At 43.2% G+C, this 21,144-nt stretch overlaps 1 protein-coding gene and 1 long non-coding RNA gene across 17 annotated transcripts in view; one reads left to right on the top strand and one right to left on the bottom strand.

Annotated features, from left to right (window-relative positions):
* Nucleotides 1–19,752, bottom strand: part of LOC126917113 (FERM, ARHGEF and pleckstrin domain-containing protein 1-like) — a 28,837-nt gene extending 9,085 nt beyond the window's left edge. For 3 of the 16 annotated variants that reach the window (XR_007710864.1, XM_050723613.1, XM_050723614.1), the window contains exons 1-11: nucleotides 19,601–19,742; nucleotides 18,419–18,695; nucleotides 17,597–17,701; nucleotides 17,296–17,518; nucleotides 17,087–17,210; nucleotides 16,921–17,008; nucleotides 16,692–16,847; nucleotides 16,421–16,581; nucleotides 16,243–16,317; nucleotides 14,710–14,852; nucleotides 13,839–14,063 (exon numbers count right to left, since the gene is read on the bottom strand). Coding sequence is in view for 14 of the 16 variants with exons in the window: in XM_050723613.1 (XP_050579570.1) it covers nucleotides 13,839–14,063; nucleotides 14,710–14,852; nucleotides 16,243–16,317; nucleotides 16,421–16,581; nucleotides 16,692–16,847; nucleotides 16,921–17,008; nucleotides 17,087–17,210; nucleotides 17,296–17,518; nucleotides 17,597–17,701; nucleotides 18,419–18,604 (1,486 nt within the window). In the remaining 2 variants the exon portion in view is untranslated. Of the gene's footprint in view, nucleotides 1–4; nucleotides 11,781–11,843; nucleotides 14,064–14,709; nucleotides 14,853–16,242; nucleotides 16,318–16,420; nucleotides 16,582–16,691; nucleotides 16,848–16,920; nucleotides 17,009–17,086; nucleotides 17,211–17,295; nucleotides 17,519–17,596; nucleotides 17,702–18,418; nucleotides 18,696–19,086; nucleotides 19,267–19,600 lie in introns of those variants that run through there. The other 13 variants (XM_050723608.1, XM_050723610.1, XM_050723611.1 and 10 more) reach the window with 9 other exon arrangements.
* Nucleotides 19,753–19,761: 9 nt separating this feature from the next.
* LOC126917165 (uncharacterized) lies at nucleotides 19,762–20,384 on the top strand. The gene is made up of 2 exons (XR_007710871.1): nucleotides 19,762–20,007; nucleotides 20,092–20,384. It is a non-coding gene; the product is annotated as an uncharacterized LOC126917165 (long non-coding RNA).
* Nucleotides 20,385–21,144: the final 760 nt, after the last annotated feature.

Genomic DNA, 21,144 nt, shown 5'->3' with positions numbered 1-21,144 from the left:
TATATTATATTATATATATAATATATATATTGTATATAAACATATACACGTATTATTGACATACGCGTATATACTTACACATAACATGTATATCATTTATCGTAACGAATAGTGTTCAGTCGTTTGTTAATATTGATATAAACCGATCAACTTTGAACATCTCGTCGGGCTCGAGGTTTTCGTGGGTTGCTTGGCAAAAATCTTTCTCATTGATCGAGACTCGCTTGTAAAAGGGAAAAAAGGCGTAAATACGAGCAGTGGGGCCGCGTGCTGGGAACGCATTGGCAACGGATTCTTCTTTTCATTGAAGCGCGAAAGCAAAAGCTCGTTGCGGAAACTGGCGATAAATTTAGCAGGTAAATGGCACTCGGTATCGAGTAGCTCGTCGTCTCATATTTTCTTCGACGAACGAATTTTCAAGGATCGGTTTTTAAACAGCCAAAAATCCACCGTTTCCAATCCCGTTTCCATTAACTGTCAGTCTGCACACGGATTCGAAAACTTCGAGCGCAACGATCTCGAGGCGGCACATACGCGCTGTGTAATCAAGTAACACGCACGCGTACCAAATAACTATAACCATGAGGGAGAATGAGTTCAAAAGAAGAAGTAGAAGATAAAGGAGAACCAAGGAAACGAAATTGAGAAATGATATCTGCGATGAGAACGATGGACGAAGAGATGGTCGAGTGACAACATTGGTAAAATGGAAAGAATGAAAGGTGGTATGACGAGGCCGATAATGACAATGGTAATGATACGATGACATAGACAAACTGAAAAACGTAGAAATACAGAAAGAGAATAGTGCTCGAAGAGACGCGTGCGTGTGTAGTAATATCGATGGCAGGACAGGATTGACGATGCACAGATGCAAGACGAGGACAAGTCAAGATTAAACCGATACAGGAACTCGTACGGATAGATCGAGGATACGACGATACTCTTCTTCTGTCTAGGATGGGATTTCGCTTGGAGGAATCGATCGGCAGGACCGTACCTTTCAACTTTCCTCGAGAATGTATAAAAGAAAAAGAAGACAGATAGACAGACAGAAAGAAAGAAAGAAAGAAAGAAAGAAAGAAAGAAAGAAAAGAAAGCGCGATCCAGAATGATCGAGGAACTCGAGAAGAAAGCGACGATTCCAGGGACGGTGGATATCCGTCAAAGCGTCGACGCGTTCGCGTAAAGATAACTAACGATGGGCACGAAAAATGATCAGTCGATATTATGCTTGAAACATTGTAGACAAAACTAATCGGGCTGGTACGATCGCTTGATCGTATCAAGCAACAAGCGAATTTAGTGCCCATCATTATGCACGCATAAGTTAATCGTCTTAATATTTCCATGCTCCCATCGAGATTGACTTACTGTTTTACTGTGATCTCTGTCCTACTGGACGATAACGTTCGTGAGTATTATAGCGCAGCCGAAGTATTATAACCACGGCCCTATTATAACCGCGGTGGGATCCGCGACGGATTCCGCGTCGATCGTTCAAGAGCGACGATTACGAAGATATGCCGATAGTTTTGCATGCAAAGGAACAAATTGAGAATCAATACGGTATCGCGAACTCCTCGCGACTCGTTCACGTGCAACGTTTCCCTGATTGTCAGCCGAATCGCTATCCTTACGTGCAGACGCTTGAGGAATGCGAAGGGAACGTTGCCGGTCGCTCGAGTATCGTTCCGCCGACAAACGCGGTGTTGCGTTCGAAAAGAATTGCTATCGCGAATCGTATATTGTGTATAGCTTCGAGGAATCGCAAGCGAAAACGTAGATTCTCGACGAAAGGACGTACGCGAGCGAACATCGTTCAAAAATGCGTTTCCAGTTCGCCATCGATCTATCACGATTGAACGTTTCTCGTTGACTCGTCATCGCGTTCGTAGAAAGCAACTTAAGCCTCGACATCGTGATCAGCACTCGGCATTCACTTTCTAATCTCGTATCTTTTATTATAGCTTTTGATACGTAGTTACGTACTTAGTTTCTTTGTATATTTCTTCACTGCGTTCTACGATGTAGTAACTAGTAACCTTTTAATCAATTAAGTGTAGCGATAATACCGTAACAATGACTAATGGAGTGGCGATTAATGGTCACGGTGGTGATTAACGATTATTCAACGACAACGTGATTATCAACGATCGTCCATGCTTAAGATAGACTATTTTAGAGATCGCGTTGGTTTCCTGTCTCGTGTCAAACGAGCTACCCCTACCCGTCTGGAAGAAACAAGGCGTGAATTGATTTCGAGACGCACCATCGACTATATATACATTCTCCCTTCTTTCGCGTTTTTAATTCGCGACAAATCACAGAACGGTTCAGACCGTTCAAGCCGGTCTGAGACAAGGCTATCTAAGCTCAGCTTCTCCGCTCCGACCGCCACGCCCTTTCTCTAATATCTGCACACTCTGTTAAACGGATGTCTCCTCTTGTCTTGTCGATCATCTATCGTCGATCGGATCAATCGAGTCGTTGTGCGCGAAACAGAAAAGATATGAAGTGCTTTTTTTGCTTCGAACATTGCCGTTTCGATATGAATAATTAAACGATTCTCAAATATACCTGTGCGATCTATAACTATCTACGGTAACGAAAAACAAAAACGTTAAGCGTAGAAAATCGGAGGGACGAATCAGACTATATGTAAAGATTGGAAAGTTACGCGTGGCAGTCAGAGGGTTAACGGAATCGTATCGTTGAAACGACACACGTCTATGTACGTCTATGCACAACAAGGAAGAAAAACTCTCCGATCCGTATTTTCAGTGCGATAAATCCCTATCTAACGTTCGCTTTCTAACGATCAACCTCTTACGAATAGGTTAAATTATTGCTTTTAAACGTCTCTAAACTCCTTTAGAAACCAAAACAAGGTGTTTCCTTTAGAAACACCTTCGATATTGAAAGAAAGCAAACGCACTGAACGCATCGAACGAAAGAAACGAAAAAATTCGGTTTGGATGTTGTTTCTCGAGTATAGAACCTTCGGTACGATATTTCCATAACAAACATGGGACGCGACGTGCTAAGATATTTTTACATTGACGCCCTTACGCTCGACGTAAAATTACGCGTTAGTACCGCGTTAACCCGACCTGCAACGGGATAGTTATTTACTCCCGGCTTTTTCTCGTAGTCCATTATATTAATATCGATCGTTTTACAAATTTAGCCTCGACCTAACCAACTATGCGTCCCTCGTATGAACAGTATCGAGCTTCCTAACCGTGTTATCTTATTACCAACAGACTCAAAAACCATTGAGAACATCACGCTGCATTATTTTGCAGATCGTTGTCTTACGAAATTCCATACAAATTCATATCGATACATTTTTCCGTTACTCTTGATCGTGCAAAAATTAGCGTCTGAATAGAGCATACGATAGAAAGCTTGGTATTAGTCGGAAGAACGTAAATTGAAGCCAATGGAATTTTTTCTTTCAACCAATTCAAATTTCTTTGTCTCTCCGAGTTGAATAGTTCGGTTTGATCCTTCACGTACGACATGTTCCAAGCAATTCGACGTGACGCGACGCGGTCGATCGTTCTCCCTTTAAAGATGCAGAAAAAACATCTTCCATAAAACCCCACGACGGTAAACAACGCCGAGGCCACGCGATTCTTCGGATATCAAGGTCATCCATATTTTTAAATCCAACGTCATACTTTCATCGGCGCAGCTTTATAATTGACATCAAGGGAAATTCAACGACCTAACATGCCGTAACCATCGGATGACCTTGGCCGTTACCATTACCATTTACCATTATCGATACCTTGAAAAATCACGTGCTGAACCGTGATCGTCGTTATCGAGAAAATTAAACGGAAGACGCGTCCCGCGTAAATTTATTCACGATCCCGGAGTCTAGCAATATAACTGGTGGATCGGTCGTCGATCATACACCAAGCCGTAGAGAGTTGTAGCACCGTGAGACAAAACTGAGGGAAGAAAGATTGCAGATCATTCGATCTTTCGACGACAAACGTTTCGACGGTTCGTTAAACCTATCGCGATATTTCACGCGTTCCGATTTAGCCACTCGCACCGTGAATCGCAATTCCATACAATACACGCACGTACGTGTGTATCAACGAAAGTACGCGATAAACATTTTGTATAAGTACCTATGTTGAGCAACTTGTCCTTCGTCGTTAAACGAGACATAAATTAAACTACGATCAAATAATACGACCGCTTATCGAGGATTCAATTCTCGAACTAAAAGAGACAATTCCTCCGCCTTTCCCTTTTCCATTTCACCCTTCTACCATTTTCTTAACGATGCTATCTCACCTTCAACAATGATTGTCGTTTTCGTAAATTGGAATAGCATCGTTGTCTATTTTTCCGCTTTTTTACGATTGCGTTTTAACTCTCATTTCTCTCGAGAATCCTTTCTCTGCCGTCGGAGATCCGTCATATCTTCGTAGTACATACGTTCGCGGTAACCGCGTAGCAACGACCCTAATTAATCTCGAAACGTATCTCATACGTATCACCTTTGATCGCTACTGTTTCTTATCATATATCGTATTTTCTAGACTAATTATCGTTAGTAGGTGTAGCTTCGTTCCAATCGTATTTTCGCGTCGGCTCGTTCCGTATACGTATAAATATACGATAGAATAAGTTAAGTACGATGGAGTTAAAGGTTTGTTTACGGGTCAAAAAGCTCCCACGCGATAACGACGATATCGTATCAAATTAAATTGAATTTCTAAAACGTGTAACAAACGTACTAATTATCCTTATGCGCGATAGATTAAACTAGATTGTTTTTCACGATATCTTTTGATCTCCACTCTAGTCGATGTCGATTGGATCGACATCGATCTTGTTTACTCCTTGTTGCCTTTTGTCGTGTTTTCATCCTGGACAAATCATCCAATTCTCGTTAAAAATGTCAAAAGACGTTGCAACAAAGGAGTTAAAAGATTCGAAGCGCTAGTCGCGTCAACGTTGTTGTCGTCGATTCTCCTGCATCTCCTTGGCCTCCGAGTACTCGTCGTCATCGTCACCATCGTTATCGTCGTCATTGTCGTCATCGTCATCCTCGTCATCGTCAACGTCGGACCTCGAACGTTCGGCCAATAAGGGTGGCGGAATAGTGGCCACGTCGAAGCTTGAGTCGGTACTCGAAATAATCTGACCATCCTTCACCTCGAAATCCACCACCACTCGATGACGCCTCTTTAAGTTTTCCCGTCGTCTTCGACGAACAGCTATTTGGCCGTGAACAGGCGTGTGAACGGGACTATCCATGCTCGAAGACGTATCACCCTCGCTCTGGGGACTTTTGCTGGACGAGTAAGGCATGGTTTTCGTCCGAATCTGCGTCCTGATCTGCATCGGAGGACTAGAGGTGGTCGACTCGCCACTCAGACTCGTTGTCGAATAATACGGAGTCGACTTCGCTCTGATGGGAACGAGTACGGGTCGCTCGGTCGATCTAGTTTCATGATACCTGCCAGTTTCCATGGGTTCGGAGAAACCTCGTTCGAATTTGGGAGTTGACCTGCTGCGGACCTTCTCCTTCTGGATGACCGTCTCCTCTCTTTCCTCTTCGAACGACCAATCGTCGTCCGCCGGTCTGGAACCGAGCGCCAAATCTGCGTATTTTTCGTGCATATCCTCGGCGTTGTCCCCTCGACCAACTTCCATTCGGATTTGATCGCCGCCTGAATATTTCATAGCGGGAACGTTGTCATAGAAACGATCGTCTCTTATCTGTTGCCTTCCTGACGCAACCTCCTGATCGTCGAGCTCTTCCTCTTCTTCGAGGATCGGAAGCGGCGCATCACCATCGTCCGACATTAGTCGAAACTCGTCGTCGATAGTCTCGTCGAACTCGTTCTGAAGAGTTATTCGAGGTGGTGAGATATACGTCGATCGTACGGAACCTTGCCGTTCGTCGTCGCAGTGACGCGACAACAGTCGATGCTCGTCGAATTGATCATCGATGAATCTTTTCCCTTCGTTCGACTGCTCGTTCCTGATCGTTCGACCGATCGATGATGATCGTTCGCCGTCCAACGGAAGGCCCATCGCCAGATGCTCGTCGAACGGCGAACGGCGATCCATGTTTCCAGATACGGAAACGGAAACAGATACGGATACGGAATGAGGCGGTGTTAATGGAGGCGTAGTCGGCGGTGGCGGCAACGGTGGCGAGGATGGACCAATGAGCGGAGGACCATCGGCCGTTCTGCACTTGGAATTCGGTCTCATACTAGTCACGCTTTTATCGGATGTAGTTGTGTCGCTTTGACTTTTCTCGACCGGCGTCAATGAGGAGTAGTGCTGCTGAGGAATGACGGTCGTGCTACCCGACCAGTCCGAGATCGAGGCTCCGAGTTCCGCCAGAGAGTTGTCGTCAGATTTGGTACCAGAATATTGGCAAAATTGGCGCACGGTATTGTTCGAACTCGACCATTCCGACATCGACAAACCCATCGAGGTGTCTTCGCTGTGCGAAGAACCAGTCACGTGAGAGTTCGACTTTGGTTTAACGGCTATCTTTACAGTACCGTCAACGGTGGTTGCAGAGGTCGAGCTGTGGCCGTCCTCGAAGAACGTGGAATGCAAATCGTCGTGCAGTGTTCGATTCTCATCGCTAGAATCGCTGTCATGTTCCACCTGACCGGGTGTTTCGGTGCTGTCGGTTACCGTTACTTTGACCGCCTCCTCAGGCTTGATCTCCATATAAAAGGTTTCGACGTGGCTGACTACAGGAGGATCGAACACGGGCGAACTAGGCGGAGATGGCCAATCCTCCGAGCTTTGTTCCTGCAGCTTCGGCTTCCCAGCCGATTTCGGCGATTTCGCCTCCTCCTCTTGCTCGCTTACCATGTCTATAGGAATATCAGGCAATTCGGACGATGTGCGCCGATCATCGGAAATCGAGGGAAGCGGCGTACCGGATGGTGGATCAGAGGATAGAGAAAGTTGATGGTCGCTCGATATTAGTGACTCGTCGTCCAAACTGGGTGACCTTGAACTAGGCTTGAACGAGTCCTCCAAATCGCTTTTATCCTGTTCCGATGTAGTGGATCTCTCGGAAATCCTAGATAACGTACGTGTGAGCGCAAACGTGCCACAACTGGTTAGAATATCCGGACCTATCGGATAAATGAAATTGCCACGAAGATCGACAAGATCCTCTTGAAAACTGTCCTCATTCTGTCCGTTGCTATCTTCGGACTGAGACTGAACGGCATTGTTCTCGTCTTGACCCGGCCAACCTTCGTCGTTGCTCGAACTTCCAGAGCTTTCCAGGGGAAAGGACTTCCAAGTCGCATTCAAATCGTGTCTAAGTCCCGATTGGGAGCCGCTGCTGTTCTCCTCCTCCAAGGAACCAGGCCCACGCGTGTCTTTCATCATTGCGATGATTTCCCGACGATCCACTATCGGCTGAATCTGCCCAATACCCAGCGGTCGAGCTATAGAGCAGGAGCTGGATTCCGGGTCTTCGCGATCCGGTGTCCACGTACTGGTTTCCTCGCTTCTCGAACGTTCGCTACTCAACCTAAGCTTCTTGTCGATCGTCAAACGATTCGCGCTAGGAACATCCTCGGGTGACTCTTTCATCATTTCTTCGACGGACTCCTCGTCTTTTGGCAGTTCCTCGGCTAGTTCTCCGTCCTCATCCTCTCTTCTCATTTCTAAATATTCAGGCGTCAATTCTACTTCCACTAGGGTCTTCTCGTCCATTTTGTCGACTCCGTAATCCGGTGAGCTCAATTCGCTGTCGATACCTCTCATGTGAACCTGGGTATCTAAAGCGTCGAGCGTATCTTCGCTCGTATCCGCGGAATCCAACGGCCGATTCTCATCGCCTTCCTGTTCTTGCGCTTCCCGCTCGTCTTCGCTATGGACTATCTCCCCCTCGTCCTCGTCCGCATCATCTTCCTCGGCATCAACACCGGTGTCATCGTCGGAACACTCCTCGATAGAGATCTGAATCGGCGACTTTACCATGTCTTGTCCGTCGTCGAAGTCGATCGTTGTCGTCGATCTGAGAAAGGCGGTCGGTCCAGCGTCTTCTCGCGTAACGGTTACGGTAGTCACCGTTACGTCGGGAAGATCGTCCCTCTCCGTCGCTTTCTTCGAATCCTTGGCGAGCTTGATTTCCTGCCGCCTTTCTTTGTCCTCGGTTTCGATAGACACTGTCGTGGAAATCTCGGCCTCGGCAATTTTCTCAGTCGATTCGTCGACGACCATCGAACGTTCGTACAGTTTCTCCTTCGTCAGCGGCACAGCCTCGGTCGCTATTTGGTCAGATGGTCGCGGAATAGAACCCTCGATGGTTTTTGAGACGCTGAGTAGATCGATTTTTTCCGCTCTAACAGCTTTATCGAACGCGACCACTTCCTGTTCGGTGCCGGACTCCACGGAACTCTGATCGATGAATTTCGTTTTCTCATCCACCTTGACCGATTCCAACATCGTCTTTTGATCTTTACCGTTCGCGTCTAATCGCAGCACTTCTCTCTCGTACGGAATCAAATCCGCGCTTGGTATGATCTCGTTGCTTTCCGTCAACGGCGATTCAAGATATTGCGCAGAAGTTTCAGTAACAGACAGGGAATCGGTAAAGATCTCTGGTATGGTGGTGTGATCGGTACTGTCGGACCTGTGGTTGGGCGATGCCTCGATCTGAATGGATTGTGGTTTCATTGGCGGACCAGTGGTGAAGACGGCACCGCTGCCATATGGAACAACCGCCTCTGTCGGCACGTCCTCGTCGGCCTTTTCCTCGTCCGGATTCTCTGACACGTCAACGGTGTCGTCCTTGCTGGAAAACGCGGTCGCCGGTGGAAGTTTGTGCACCGCTATCACCGGAGCGTCCAACGACTTGGCTCGCCTTTGAGAGGTCGGAGACTGCGTCGCGCCCTGTCTTTGCAATGCACCGATTCCGCTTCCCTCCGATAGACCGAGACGCGCACGGGCAAATAGAACAGGCGTTTGTCCCAGCTTTCGCAATATTACCGGCGACTGCGTCAAATCCTGTGGATACGAGCTCTTTTTCTCCGCGGCGCGATCTTCTACAGGTCTGGACGCGTCCATAGTCTCGCGTTCTCGTGCGTCAAAATCGGTATCGGCCCTCGGCTCCTCGATATCGGTTTCCGCTTTCAAATCGATCTTCGCACGCAACGCCCTAGATTCCTGCTGCAACTTCGACACCACTATTTCTTTCATCGATGTAGGCGATTTCAATTCCGTCGATTTAGTTTCGGACCTGGTGCCACTTTTCGATCGTTCAACGATCGTTCTCTTTGGCGATATCTTCTCCGCGGAATCCTTTCTTTCGGCGCTGCTACTCAGACTCTTTGAAATACCTAACGACTTTGGTCTCGTTTTTTCGGATTTCACGCCAGATGCCGCGGTAACTTTGATCAGATCGTCGTCGACCGAGGCGGATTTCGCTCGAGTACCACCTTTGCTCTCCTCCTTCTCCTCCTTTGACGCGGAATATGCCTTCTCGGGCAACCGAGTGATAGACTTGGATCTACCTTTCTGAACGATACTCACCTCCGGTGCCACGTCGGTCGAGTCGATTATGATAATTTCTTGAGGCATCTCTCCCAACTTCAATTTGGACTTGTCGATCTTCGAGCTGGGCGTGGTTACGCGGGACTCCTTCGAGGTCGCTTTCTTCAAAGGAGGCTTGTCTCCCTCGAGCGACTTGGATTGTTTCTTGAAATCCTTCTTTGGTTCTGGTTTCGCTCTCTTCGCCCTTTTCGGCGACACGTCCGGAACAAAGTGTTTGTTCTCGACTTCCGGCGAGAGCAAAGTATCGATCGGTGCTTTCTCCTCGGCCAGCGATAACGATTTCGAACGCAAAGGTTCGCCATGTGGCCTCGACATGAAAGGAACGAATTCAGGAACTTTAAGGCTGTCCAGTTCTAACGCGGGCTTCACAGGCACTTCGTCCAAAGGCAGATCTGCGACTGGTTCCACGAAATCGTCGAATCCGGTATCGATGATCTTCGGTTTAGCGATTCTAGCTTCGGAAAACTTTGACTCTATCTTCTCCAAGATGCGTTTCGTTTTTTCTGGTATGCTCGGTTTCTCCAATGTCTTTGGTTTTTCCGGAACTTTCGGTTTCTCCGAGATTACATCAACGGTAGTAGCCGAAGGTAAAGATTCCTTCTCTTCCCTCTTCACCTTCTCCTTGTCTTTCTGTTCTAATTGCACATCTATTACTTGCTCCAACTTCTTTTCCTGCGACTGCGGTTCCAACTGTTCAGTGTGTTTCTCATCTTTAATTTGCTTGCCATCTACGTCAACGATTTCGCCGTCGAACGTTTTTCGAGAGGAGTCGTCTATGGGTGAAACTTTTTCTACCTTTTCGGAGTCGAATCTTTCGTCTTCTATCCCGGTCGCAACCGGTTTAGGAATTTCCGGCAATGGTATTTTTTCTATGCTATCTTGCTTCTCCAAGCTATCATCTGGCGTTTTCAGACTGTCTTTTTCCATTTCGGACTTGGCCTTACGCTCGAGTTTCATCTTCATTTCCATTCCAACCACGTCAGCAAAATTCAAAGGCTTCACCTTCGAATCGAGCGACCGTTGCGCGCTTGCGAAGCTCTTTGATGACTCCGAGGGTGATGTCCTCCTCTTTTGTATCACAGAAACTATTGTTACATTTGGATCTGTGGGAGACATCTTGGGCGAGCGTTTCTCGATCGACGATAGTATGGTGACATTCGGTTCGATCGGTGATAATTTCGATGTTTTCTTGTCGAGACTGGACGATTTAATACCCGTTCGATCCTCGATCACGATTTCCGTTCGGTTTTTATCGAACGATGCGGATCTGAAAGGCTGTTTATCGGGTGACGGAGCCTTCGAACCTGCCTTGGATGGACTTCTATTCGTTGGAGAGAAACTGCAAACTACGTTTTTCGCGTCGGTCGGTGATAACTTCGACGTAGGACTCAAGATACTTTTCGGTTTATCGGACGGGCTCGAGAGTATCGATTTGGGTCGTATGGGCGTGATCGAAGCGCTCTTTGGCTTGTCAGGCGAGAGCTTGCTACTAGGCTTGTCTATCGAGGACAGCTTAGACAGATCGAAACAAGAAATGTCCGTGATCATTTTCAAAGGCAACTTGGGAAGATCTCGAACGGCACCGGCTTTTTTCGAAATGGTTTTGCCGCTATCCGACTCGGACTTCTCGTCAGATGCGGTACCATTCATGACGTGTCGTTTGTGCAACATGTAAGGTATTTCGATGTTCGCCTTTTGCATAGCCGCACTGTCCGAGAACGGATCTTCGTCTCCCGAATCAGCTGGCGTTAAGTCGATGGATTTCTGATGCATCAGTATGTGCCGTTTACTGTTCGAGCCTAACCTCTGCCGTGCCGGATTCGGATCGCTCTTGGTACGTTCGACCGGTGTATGACCCGGTATCGTGTCGTCAAAACCCAGCACCACACCTCCCACGATCTTCGGTTCGTACTCCGTAAACATGGTCTTCGATTTAAAATTTTCCATTTCCATCGGCACACCGATCACCGTGTCCGTCCTCGACTCTATCGAGAGCCTCGCTTGTCGTTCTCGCTCGCGCTTCTCCTCGTCCTTTCGCGCTTTCTCCAAGCTTCTCCAGTCGTCCCTTTCGCGCGGTTTCTCCTCGGACTTTCCCCTTTCTGTTCGTCCCTTACCTTTCCTCGGTTCTTTGTACTCGATCCTCTCTATGCTGTTTCTCCTCCAATCGTAGATCTGTTCGATGCACTCGAAACTTCTTCCTCCTCCTCCCCCTCCCCCTCCCCCTCCTCCTGCTCTCGAGTCAAACCTATCCAATTGCTTTCGCTCGCGCGAATCTAGTCGATCTGGATGTCTTCGTTCGCGCGAATCCAACTTTTCGAAGCTCTTTCGCTCCGCTTTTCTATCGTATCCTTTGTCCTTCGAAACGTTGTTGCACTTCTCCAAAGACTTCAATCTTTCGATCGTAACGGGATCGAAATCAAATGTCGGCTTCTCCTGCGAGTCCAATCTCTCGACGCTTTTTCCACGATGTTCCCTGCCAGCGCTGAGTCGTTCGAGCGGGCTTTTATTTCCAGAATCGAAACGTTCCAACGTATGCCTCTGGTTGTAATCGACCGTATTACTTCGACTTCCCGGACTTCTCCTCTTCTCCTTTGAATCTAACCGTTCCACGCTTCTCTCTCGACGTTCCCTCGATTCGGAATATCGATGACCCGTCTTTTCTTTCGGACTTCTGTTTAGATACTCCGTGCTACCTCGAAGTTCCTGACAATCTAATCGCTCGACGCTCTTCCCGCGTAACGCGTAAGGATCACCGTGACGGAAGGACTTCTCCTTCGAATCCAGCCGTTCGTAACTTCTCTCTCGAACGTCCAATCCTTCGATGCTTCTTCGTAATTCTCCTGCGTCTATTCGATCGACGCTACGACGACCGTGCATGTCCGATTTTCGATCTCGCGAATCCAATCGCTCGACCGATCGACGTTCTCTCAACTCGCTTCTTTCTGTCTTCTTACTCGAATACTCCCTGAAATAATCCCTTTCGACGCGTTTTCTCTCTTCTCGGTCCACGCTTCTCCTCTCTTTGTCTTGCAACTTTGCCAGCGTTTTCTCGAGCTTCGCCTCGCTTTCACGATTCGATTTTCGATCCCTACCACCACTATCACCACCACCACCACCGCTACTAACACTACCTGCACCAGCACCTTTGTAACCCCGACCTAAACTACCCGTTTCTACGTATACGCGTGATATATGGTCTTCCAAACTGGCGATACTGCGTGCTCTGACTGTCCTAGCTCTTTGATCTATGATCGTTCTATTGGTCGAATCTACTGGACTCAAATCATCATCTATCCGAGATTTTGGACGCATAATACCCTCATCCCGTAAAATCTCCGAATCTACGTGAGTGATCTTATACTTTGGCTTCAAGTTTTTCAACTCGTTCAACACAGACATTTTTTGTTTTTGCACTTGCAACACGACAGGATCTTTTCTCCCAGAGTCCTGATGCGGAAGAGAATGTTTAGATTGTTGTTGTTGCTGTTGTTGCTCTATCGAATTAGCGTGTCGTGTCTCGAATTTTCGTTCGATTTGAGTGCTAGATCGTTGTATTCGAGACTCAACGGTGATATAGTCACTGTCTGATTTCGCGGTCACGGCTGAATACCGATCGATAGACTTTGTTCTAGCGTTCTTGAGGTCCGCGAGCACAGATTTGAATTGTTGTTTATCCGTGGATTTGATCGATCGATGTTTCACGAAGGAATCGGTCTCGGAATCCATTTGGAACATCTCGTGCTCGATTCCTTCGTCGCTCCTATCGGACATTGGCTCGTTCTCGTCGTCGTCGTCCCGCGGACTCGAATACGATTCCGGATATTCAAATTCGTGCTCGCGTTCCAAAAGTTCGTAGGAATCGTGCGAAAGATCGTCGTGAGAGAGATCTCCCGCAGGACCAGATTCCTCGTGGCCAGATTCAGTGGAGAGCGACGAAGTTCCCGGGTAGGAGCTACTATAGACACGCTCGGGTACCGAGTCGTGATCGAGAGAGGGTAACTTCGAGCTAGCCGCGCTGTACGATCGATTACTTTCATCGTAGCGCGTCACGGGATTGTCTAGCTCTCCCTGGGAGGGCAAACGGAAAGGTTCCAATATAGGATCATCGGAAGGTTTGTCGTCCTTCGATCGCGCTTTCCCTGAATCCTCGAAGCTAGAAGCGTACAACTCGCGGCAACTGGCCGATCGCTGCCAGGGATGTCTAGGCATAGGTCGCGGTGGGGGAAATTCAGGAGGACTGCTGTTAGAGGGGCTGATACGACCTGCTGATGAAATCCGTTGCTGGCTGGCAGCAAGCATCTGCCGCGGTACTGGGACCTGGCTGGGGGTGGCCGGGGAATGGACGTCGATGGAGGTAAGTGTCCGAAACGACGTAGCTGTGTCTTCGCGACGGTGAATCGTCCCTCCCATCGAGACACTCGTCACAGTCGTCGGAGAATCCAGTGTCATCGAGCCGCATGATAGAGACAGAGCTGGGGTTTCCAGGGCTGAAATTATTCCCTTCTTTAGCTTTTACATTTCCGGTATTGCACACCTACCCCCGCTCGCGAACCCTGTTTCCTTGCGATCCTTCTCCCTCCATAATTCCCACTATTTCCCCTCTACCCACCCTTCTGTTATCTCATGTTTTCTTGTTTTCTCGTTCGATTCGCCTTTTGCGATTCCGAAGGATCTTTGAACTCATCGGCGTTCGCTCGATTGCTCCAAGACCTTCTTCCCGGCGAATCGATACATTCGATATTCTTACGAGTATACCTTCCCTTATAGCCTTTTTCCGCGTTTACATTCTCTTGACGGAACAACGTAAACAAGCCTCAGATAATAAACTCCAGATAATCATTTTTAAAAGCGTTCTATTTGCAATACGCTAACTCTACTACTCTCTACTTTTACGATACTTTATGTACGATACTTCAACAGAACTTATGTCAAAAATAAAATAATGCTAGGGGACGAACGAAGAATAAACGATAACACAGTAAATGAAAACGAAAGGAAAAAAGAGAAGACAATCGAGAGAAACTGATCTTTTAAAAGAAAAAGAAAAAACAAAAAAACGAAATAGAGGCAAAGAGCGGGGGTATGAAAAAGAAAGCGTTTCTCGTGGAGGTTGGTGTCGGTCATGGTACATACCAGGATCGCCGAGGGGCAGGAGGGGGTGGGCAGAGATGCTGGAGCTGCCCATAAGGGAGCTGCTTGGAGTGGCCCCACGATAGCCTCCCCCCTCCAAGCCCTGCAATGCCCTACCACCGCTAGTCTGCCGGAACGAATTGGACCTGCGAGCAAGAGAGAGTCAAGTTCAGCATCAGACTTAGGCTACCAAATGCCAAGCCTGTCCAGAACTAACTAATATTTTTCGCATTTTTTTTTTCCACCTTCCTATCATCTCTTGTAAAATAGTAGCTTTCTCGTTACGCTTACTCGGTTAACCATTATCGTTTCAAGGGTCTCCTTTTCTTTTTAAATCTCTTTGTCTCTCTCTCTCATAAACGTTCCTTTAATACATATGTATTTGTATCGAAGGAAAAGTTGCGTGTCACTCGCGTTCGCGATGCTTGCTACCCTTATATCGCAACCAATATCACGATCGCGGTAAAACAACAATGTTCAAATAATCAAGTATGCCCTCAAAACGATAAAATAGTACATTAAGTTAAACAGAAAATATGCTATTCAAATAATGGTAATAATAGCAATGTTAACAAGCAATCGTATGAAAATTATCCTTTATACACAAGATACCATATCATCGTTAAAAATCCCCTCCATTATCATTAAATATTTGCCCTCATTGCATTTAATAATTTTCCTACATCCTGTGCTTACAGTTTTACATTCAAAATTCAATGATTTTGTGAACTAGTTATATTTTTGCACGCAAACTATTGTTAATGCTACGCGTAAAGGATCTGCGCACGAGTATTCGTTATCTTCGCATGCTCAATTATCGCACACACGGAGATATTCGATAAAAATGTGCACACAAACGGCGATGAATCTATCGGTGAAACACGATGCTTTTCGCTCTAATAGCGCATTATTTAGTAATGTTATCTGACTGTACATCGATATTGCGTGATAAAAAATCATGTATACCTGTTAACTGTATGTACAAGGATGAAATTATTATAAAGGAAGTACGTAATCTCTATGCTCTATTGTAGAGTAGGCTACTACGATGGAGAAATATCTGATTGGTAAAGATTCGATCGGGACAGTGAAGTATGGTAACTTTGCAGTGTGTACCATTAGGTGTTACAACGACGAGAATTAGTGACCATACTATCAAAAATAGGGTACATTGATCATTCGGGTTATCGTGCCTGATGGTGAGCCTGACTCCCCGCCACCCCTGTCCGAACAGGCAACACTGACACACGAAAGTACAAAACGAATAGAGTAAACACTTCGTTCTACGTAAAATTGGAACAACGATAGACATGATAAATACCAATTAATGTCCCGGCAAAAGCAAGACCGTGCCACCTCCCGTCTTACCCACGCAAGATTAGTGCGCTCGTTAATTAAAATATATCTCAATGGTATAAAACCAGCATTAAAAGGGGACAGTACATAACGATACGCATGCACTAGCTACACATTACTAGTGTATCCAAGAATTGATTCAATCATAGAACGACATTTCGCGCTGCTAATCCAACTTACCTTTGAAACGTTTGCCTCTTCACGTAATTGTCCCGAACAAATTCTACGATTTGCTTCTGAGTTTTCCCGCTGTACCTAATAACGCAATATCAAGAAATTTCATTAAATCGGCTTACATGCCTTATACGTTTTATATACATAACATAATATGGAATGTTTTTAGCGCAAACGCGCATACCTAAATGACGAGCCACGACTGAGAACTCGTGTTTTTTGTCGTACCACTCGTTTGACCACCGAACAACGGAAAAATCCATGATTCTCTACGCATTTTTTCCAAAAATTTTTACATTCGTTGCGTCCTTCGAAAAAGAATTCCACGGTATCCTTGTAATAACCCTACAAACGTTGCGCGAAACGTTAATTTTAATTTTAGTAGAGTTAATTTTCAAACCCGGTTCTTCGAGGATTCGTTTCGACATTATTTGAACGGAATACAATACACTTACGTAACCCTCTGGATGAAGTTTAATTAAAAATCGTTTCCTTTTAAAGCTGATTTTCCTGATTTTAGCCCAACTGAACGTATTTATTTTGGTAAAATTTTGAAAGACTACTATCCCCATGTGTGCCACAGCCAGATTCAACGGCACACCCTCGTGATCCTTCGATAACAAATGAAATGCAACAACGATTATATACTCAGGCATAGCATAAGTCATATCTTACGATACTTACTTTAGCTGGATGCATTTTCATCCCGTACAATTCACAGCGACGTGCTGTTTCCAGCAGATTGAGATCTGCTTCTGCCGGTGATTGGCCTCTGTTTACAAAACGTAACATTTTCAGGATATTGAAACTTTATACATATTTAAACAAAGTTAATTGGAAAATATCTTACGCGTGTTTTTTATGATTTTCCATAATGCGACGCTCTAGTTCTTGATCTTGATGAGGCACAAATTTATAAGTTGACAAATACGTATGATCTGGATAATCCTCTATCACATAATCTCCACACTCGGCTAAAATAATTAATCATTTGTCGTAAAACTATTCTACTTTTTAATTCGTTTTCATTTATATAATTTTGAAATGAATTATTATTACCCTGCACAATATAACTCGCCATCAAAGCTGCCGTATTATCATTGCATTGTAATAGACCTTGGGCTAAATCCCGTTTAATTTGAAGACAAAATAGATATCTTGTAAACTCTTCTTCTAATTGTGCTGGATCAGGTGTATAAAATTTAACGCAAAATCTTAATATGGGATCTATTAGTGATAGTCCAACTTGTCTACAAACTGGCTTCTCTAAATCTAACCAATACTGCAAATAAATACTATTGGTAAATATCAAAATTGTATATACGAATTATTCAACAACACATATTTATCAGCTTCTTACTTTTGTTCCATTAGGTTCCTGGTACTCCAAACCAAAATAATCAGCTTCCAAAAGATGTAGCTGTTTGCAAACTTGATCAAATAACACTCTGCCTAAAGCTTTTGCCTAAAATTTAAATAAACTTAAAATAGTACAAGCCTAATTATTTTGATTGCAAAAAATTTCCAATGTCAGATATTTCAAAATAAAGTTATCACATTTTAAATTACCCTCTAAGACAACTGAAAATATGCTTTAGATGCACCATATATATTTTATGAATAATCAATACATCAATACATTTACTTCATGCAATATAGTATCACCAATTATCTGCTCCAATTATTCATTTAGAAGTATTACATGCGTAGATAGCATAAAGTAAATAATTTTTTGTTATCAAATAAATGCAATGACAAACAATAATTTATAAAAATATTTAAAAATAGAAAACATTGTTATAGTTTTATAAATAAAAAATACATCAAACTGAAAAAGAACTCCTTTCTATTCTTAGACATTATGGCATATATCTCATATAGTGATTTTATATTAAATTAGTTTAGTAATTACATTAAAATACTGATTAGTTAAACATGTGATTAAAGATATATAATTGACTTACTTCTCATTACAAAATCAATCTAATATAATTTTTAATATTTATTTCATATACGTTAATATTTAATGATATTTTAACATTAGTTATAGAAGCAGTTATGATATATTTGACTCAGTATAAACTTGAAATGAAAGCATGTCACTTTTAATATTTTGTGTTTTATATTTGTAACTACCTCGTCAATGAACAGAACCATTTCATGAAACTGTTATAAAAATTACCTGAACTTGAAACATTGTAATCGTATCATCCAACATCTGCACACGAACAGCAAGCATTTTACCAGCTTTTCTAGGTGTTGTAGGAGGGGTTCTACTACCTCCATCCACACCTGCTGGAGTCGAATGACTATGAGGCATCTTAGATCCTCCACTGCCTTTCATGCTTATGCTTTCTATATCATTCATTTTTAGTCATCTACTGTAAACTGTAGAATGACCATCTATAATTTATTTCCTTATGGAAAATTTGATTTATAATTCACTATTACATTGTCATCTGTAACAAGACATTAAGTATATTTACTTAAACAGAAGTATATTTACTTACTGTTTCTAACAAAAAACAGATTGAGTTAAATATAATATATCTTTCGAATAAATATTACATTAACATTGACAACATGCAGTACAAATGATACTACGAAAAAGATACACGATATTTTTCTCTATCCTCTCAATCTCAAAGTAATCCTGTATCTACGCAGTATCGTGAAATCTTATACAGATTACATCGGATCGTCTAAAATTTTTGAGGAAGTGTGAAAGATGTAACGATATGAATACGAGAAAAGTGTACCCACAAATATCAAAAGTCAAATATTATGGTTTATACAAAAAGCGATCAGTCGATCCTACTTATGCTGTATTATTTCAAAAAAATTACTAACGTTTGTTTACATAACTTACGATGATGATATGTGCTAAATGTAAGTGTTATTGACTTATTTTTCGACAATCCACTCTAGAAGTATCTTACCGAGAAGTTACGATGTTACAATGTTACGTCAAGACCATGATTATACCGATTATACTACTAATCGAACAGTGCTAATGGAATACGTTAAGAGATTGGCTGTAGTTAAAAGGGTTGAAAGTGTTGATTTGTCGATCAATTAATGATCTTAACATTCAAATAGATACCGATATTCTGAACTATAGTTTTGTCGACCGTACTCCGCTATTAAATTTCTTCTATGAGACATGAATTTCCAATTAAAATAAATAGATAAATCAATTTAAATTGTCTTAAAAAATGAGAAATAAAAGATCTATAGTGATGCATCTTAAATATACGAGAAGTGATACGAAGAGAAAAAGGCGGGGCCTAGGATCTTTAAAGGGAAAGAATCAATCAAACTACATTATGAAGCAACAGAAAATGTTGGATTCTCTCATACATACGTCTGCCGGCTTAATAAGACCCGTGGCAGCACGCCCCAATATACAGCAACGCTGAGTTCATTGATCACTAAACACTCATGCACCGGCACTCCCGTTGTATGTAGAATCGTCTTCGCGATACTCCTAATATTAACAGAGAGGAAATGAGAGTGCTCACGCTTATGCTCCTGGTTGTTCCCGGACTAGTGCTGCACCACGCGACCAAGTGCTGAAGGAAACGAAAGTTAACATATACAAGAACCTATAAAAGTAGGAATCTACCAAGTTTGGTTGCATTTTAGCATATACAAGAACCTATATATTTAAGCTTAAAGTTAGGGATCTGCCCTATTTGGTTGCACACTAGCATAGACAAAAACCTATTGAGTGCTACAATAACCTATTTAATTGTACGGTTCTACGAAAAAGTTTGTATCTGCTTAAAAAATGCTATAAAAATTATTTTTTTACTTTATAAACAAGATGTTACTAAAGAGTTATATAATTTTCAGAAACAATAAAAAAAGTCGAGCTTTCCCTGTCTACAAGCAAAGATTAGCCGAAGAAATTATTGAAAAATACTTAGCAAACGTAAGAGTAAGAGAAGCATCATCTATCAATGATTCATTAACGCGATATTCTGATCGGTATTTTCCTATACGGTTACCTCCAATACTAAAAACTATAACTATATGCTTATCTATGTTAGTTCGAAAAGAAACAGTTTTTCAATGCGATGTTTGCGATGTAGTATTATGTATGGATCGTTTTAAAAAATACCATGTTAAATAAACTCTAAGAACTATTCGGAAGTCATTTACTTTAGAAGTTAACAAAAATAATAAAACTCCCGATATACGACAGCGCGCGGTGATACGGGCCAACCGTCAGTTGAACGACGCTGATGTCTGAACAGAGTAACTTAAGTAGAATCATGATTTAAATGAGTTACAAAACCGATAAAAATAAAAAAGCCAATTGACTATAAGCAAGATGTAAGGACATGAAAACTTAACGACATATATATGTAACAACGAAATTAATCACGCTTTTTATCCATCTTTCATTCATTACTGACTCAAAATTATTAATTCTATGAATTTTGATTTTTTAAAATTCGAAAAATTATATTAAAATGAACATTTCATATTATATTAAAAACAAATGATACTTCTCATTTGGTATCCAGTGAAAGAATGACGAAAAAATAGGTGACAGATTGTGAAAGATGAAACGAAAATACGAAATTTTTCAACGAAAATTTAAAAAATAGCCAATCAGAATTTCCTACCAAAAAAATTATTTTTAAAATTATAGTAAATTATGTCAATATTGGTTGCGAAAATTTCATACAATTAAATAGGTTCTTGTAGAATGGAATTCAATAGGTTTCTGTCTATGCTAGTGTGCAAACAAACAGAGCAGATCTATAACTTTAAACTTAAATACATAGGTTCTTATATATGTTAAATAGCAACCGAACAGAGTAGATCCCTACTTTGATAGGTTCTTATATATGCTAACGTTCATTCTCTTTTAAACGTGATAAAAATATGAACACAAAA

This window comes from Bombus affinis, chromosome 6 (genome assembly GCF_024516045.1).
Source record: "Bombus affinis isolate iyBomAffi1 chromosome 6, iyBomAffi1.2, whole genome shotgun sequence".
In the NCBI taxonomy this organism is placed as follows: domain Eukaryota; kingdom Metazoa; phylum Arthropoda; class Insecta; order Hymenoptera; family Apidae; genus Bombus; species Bombus affinis.
This window is presented reverse-complemented; position numbering and strand designations above follow the sequence as displayed.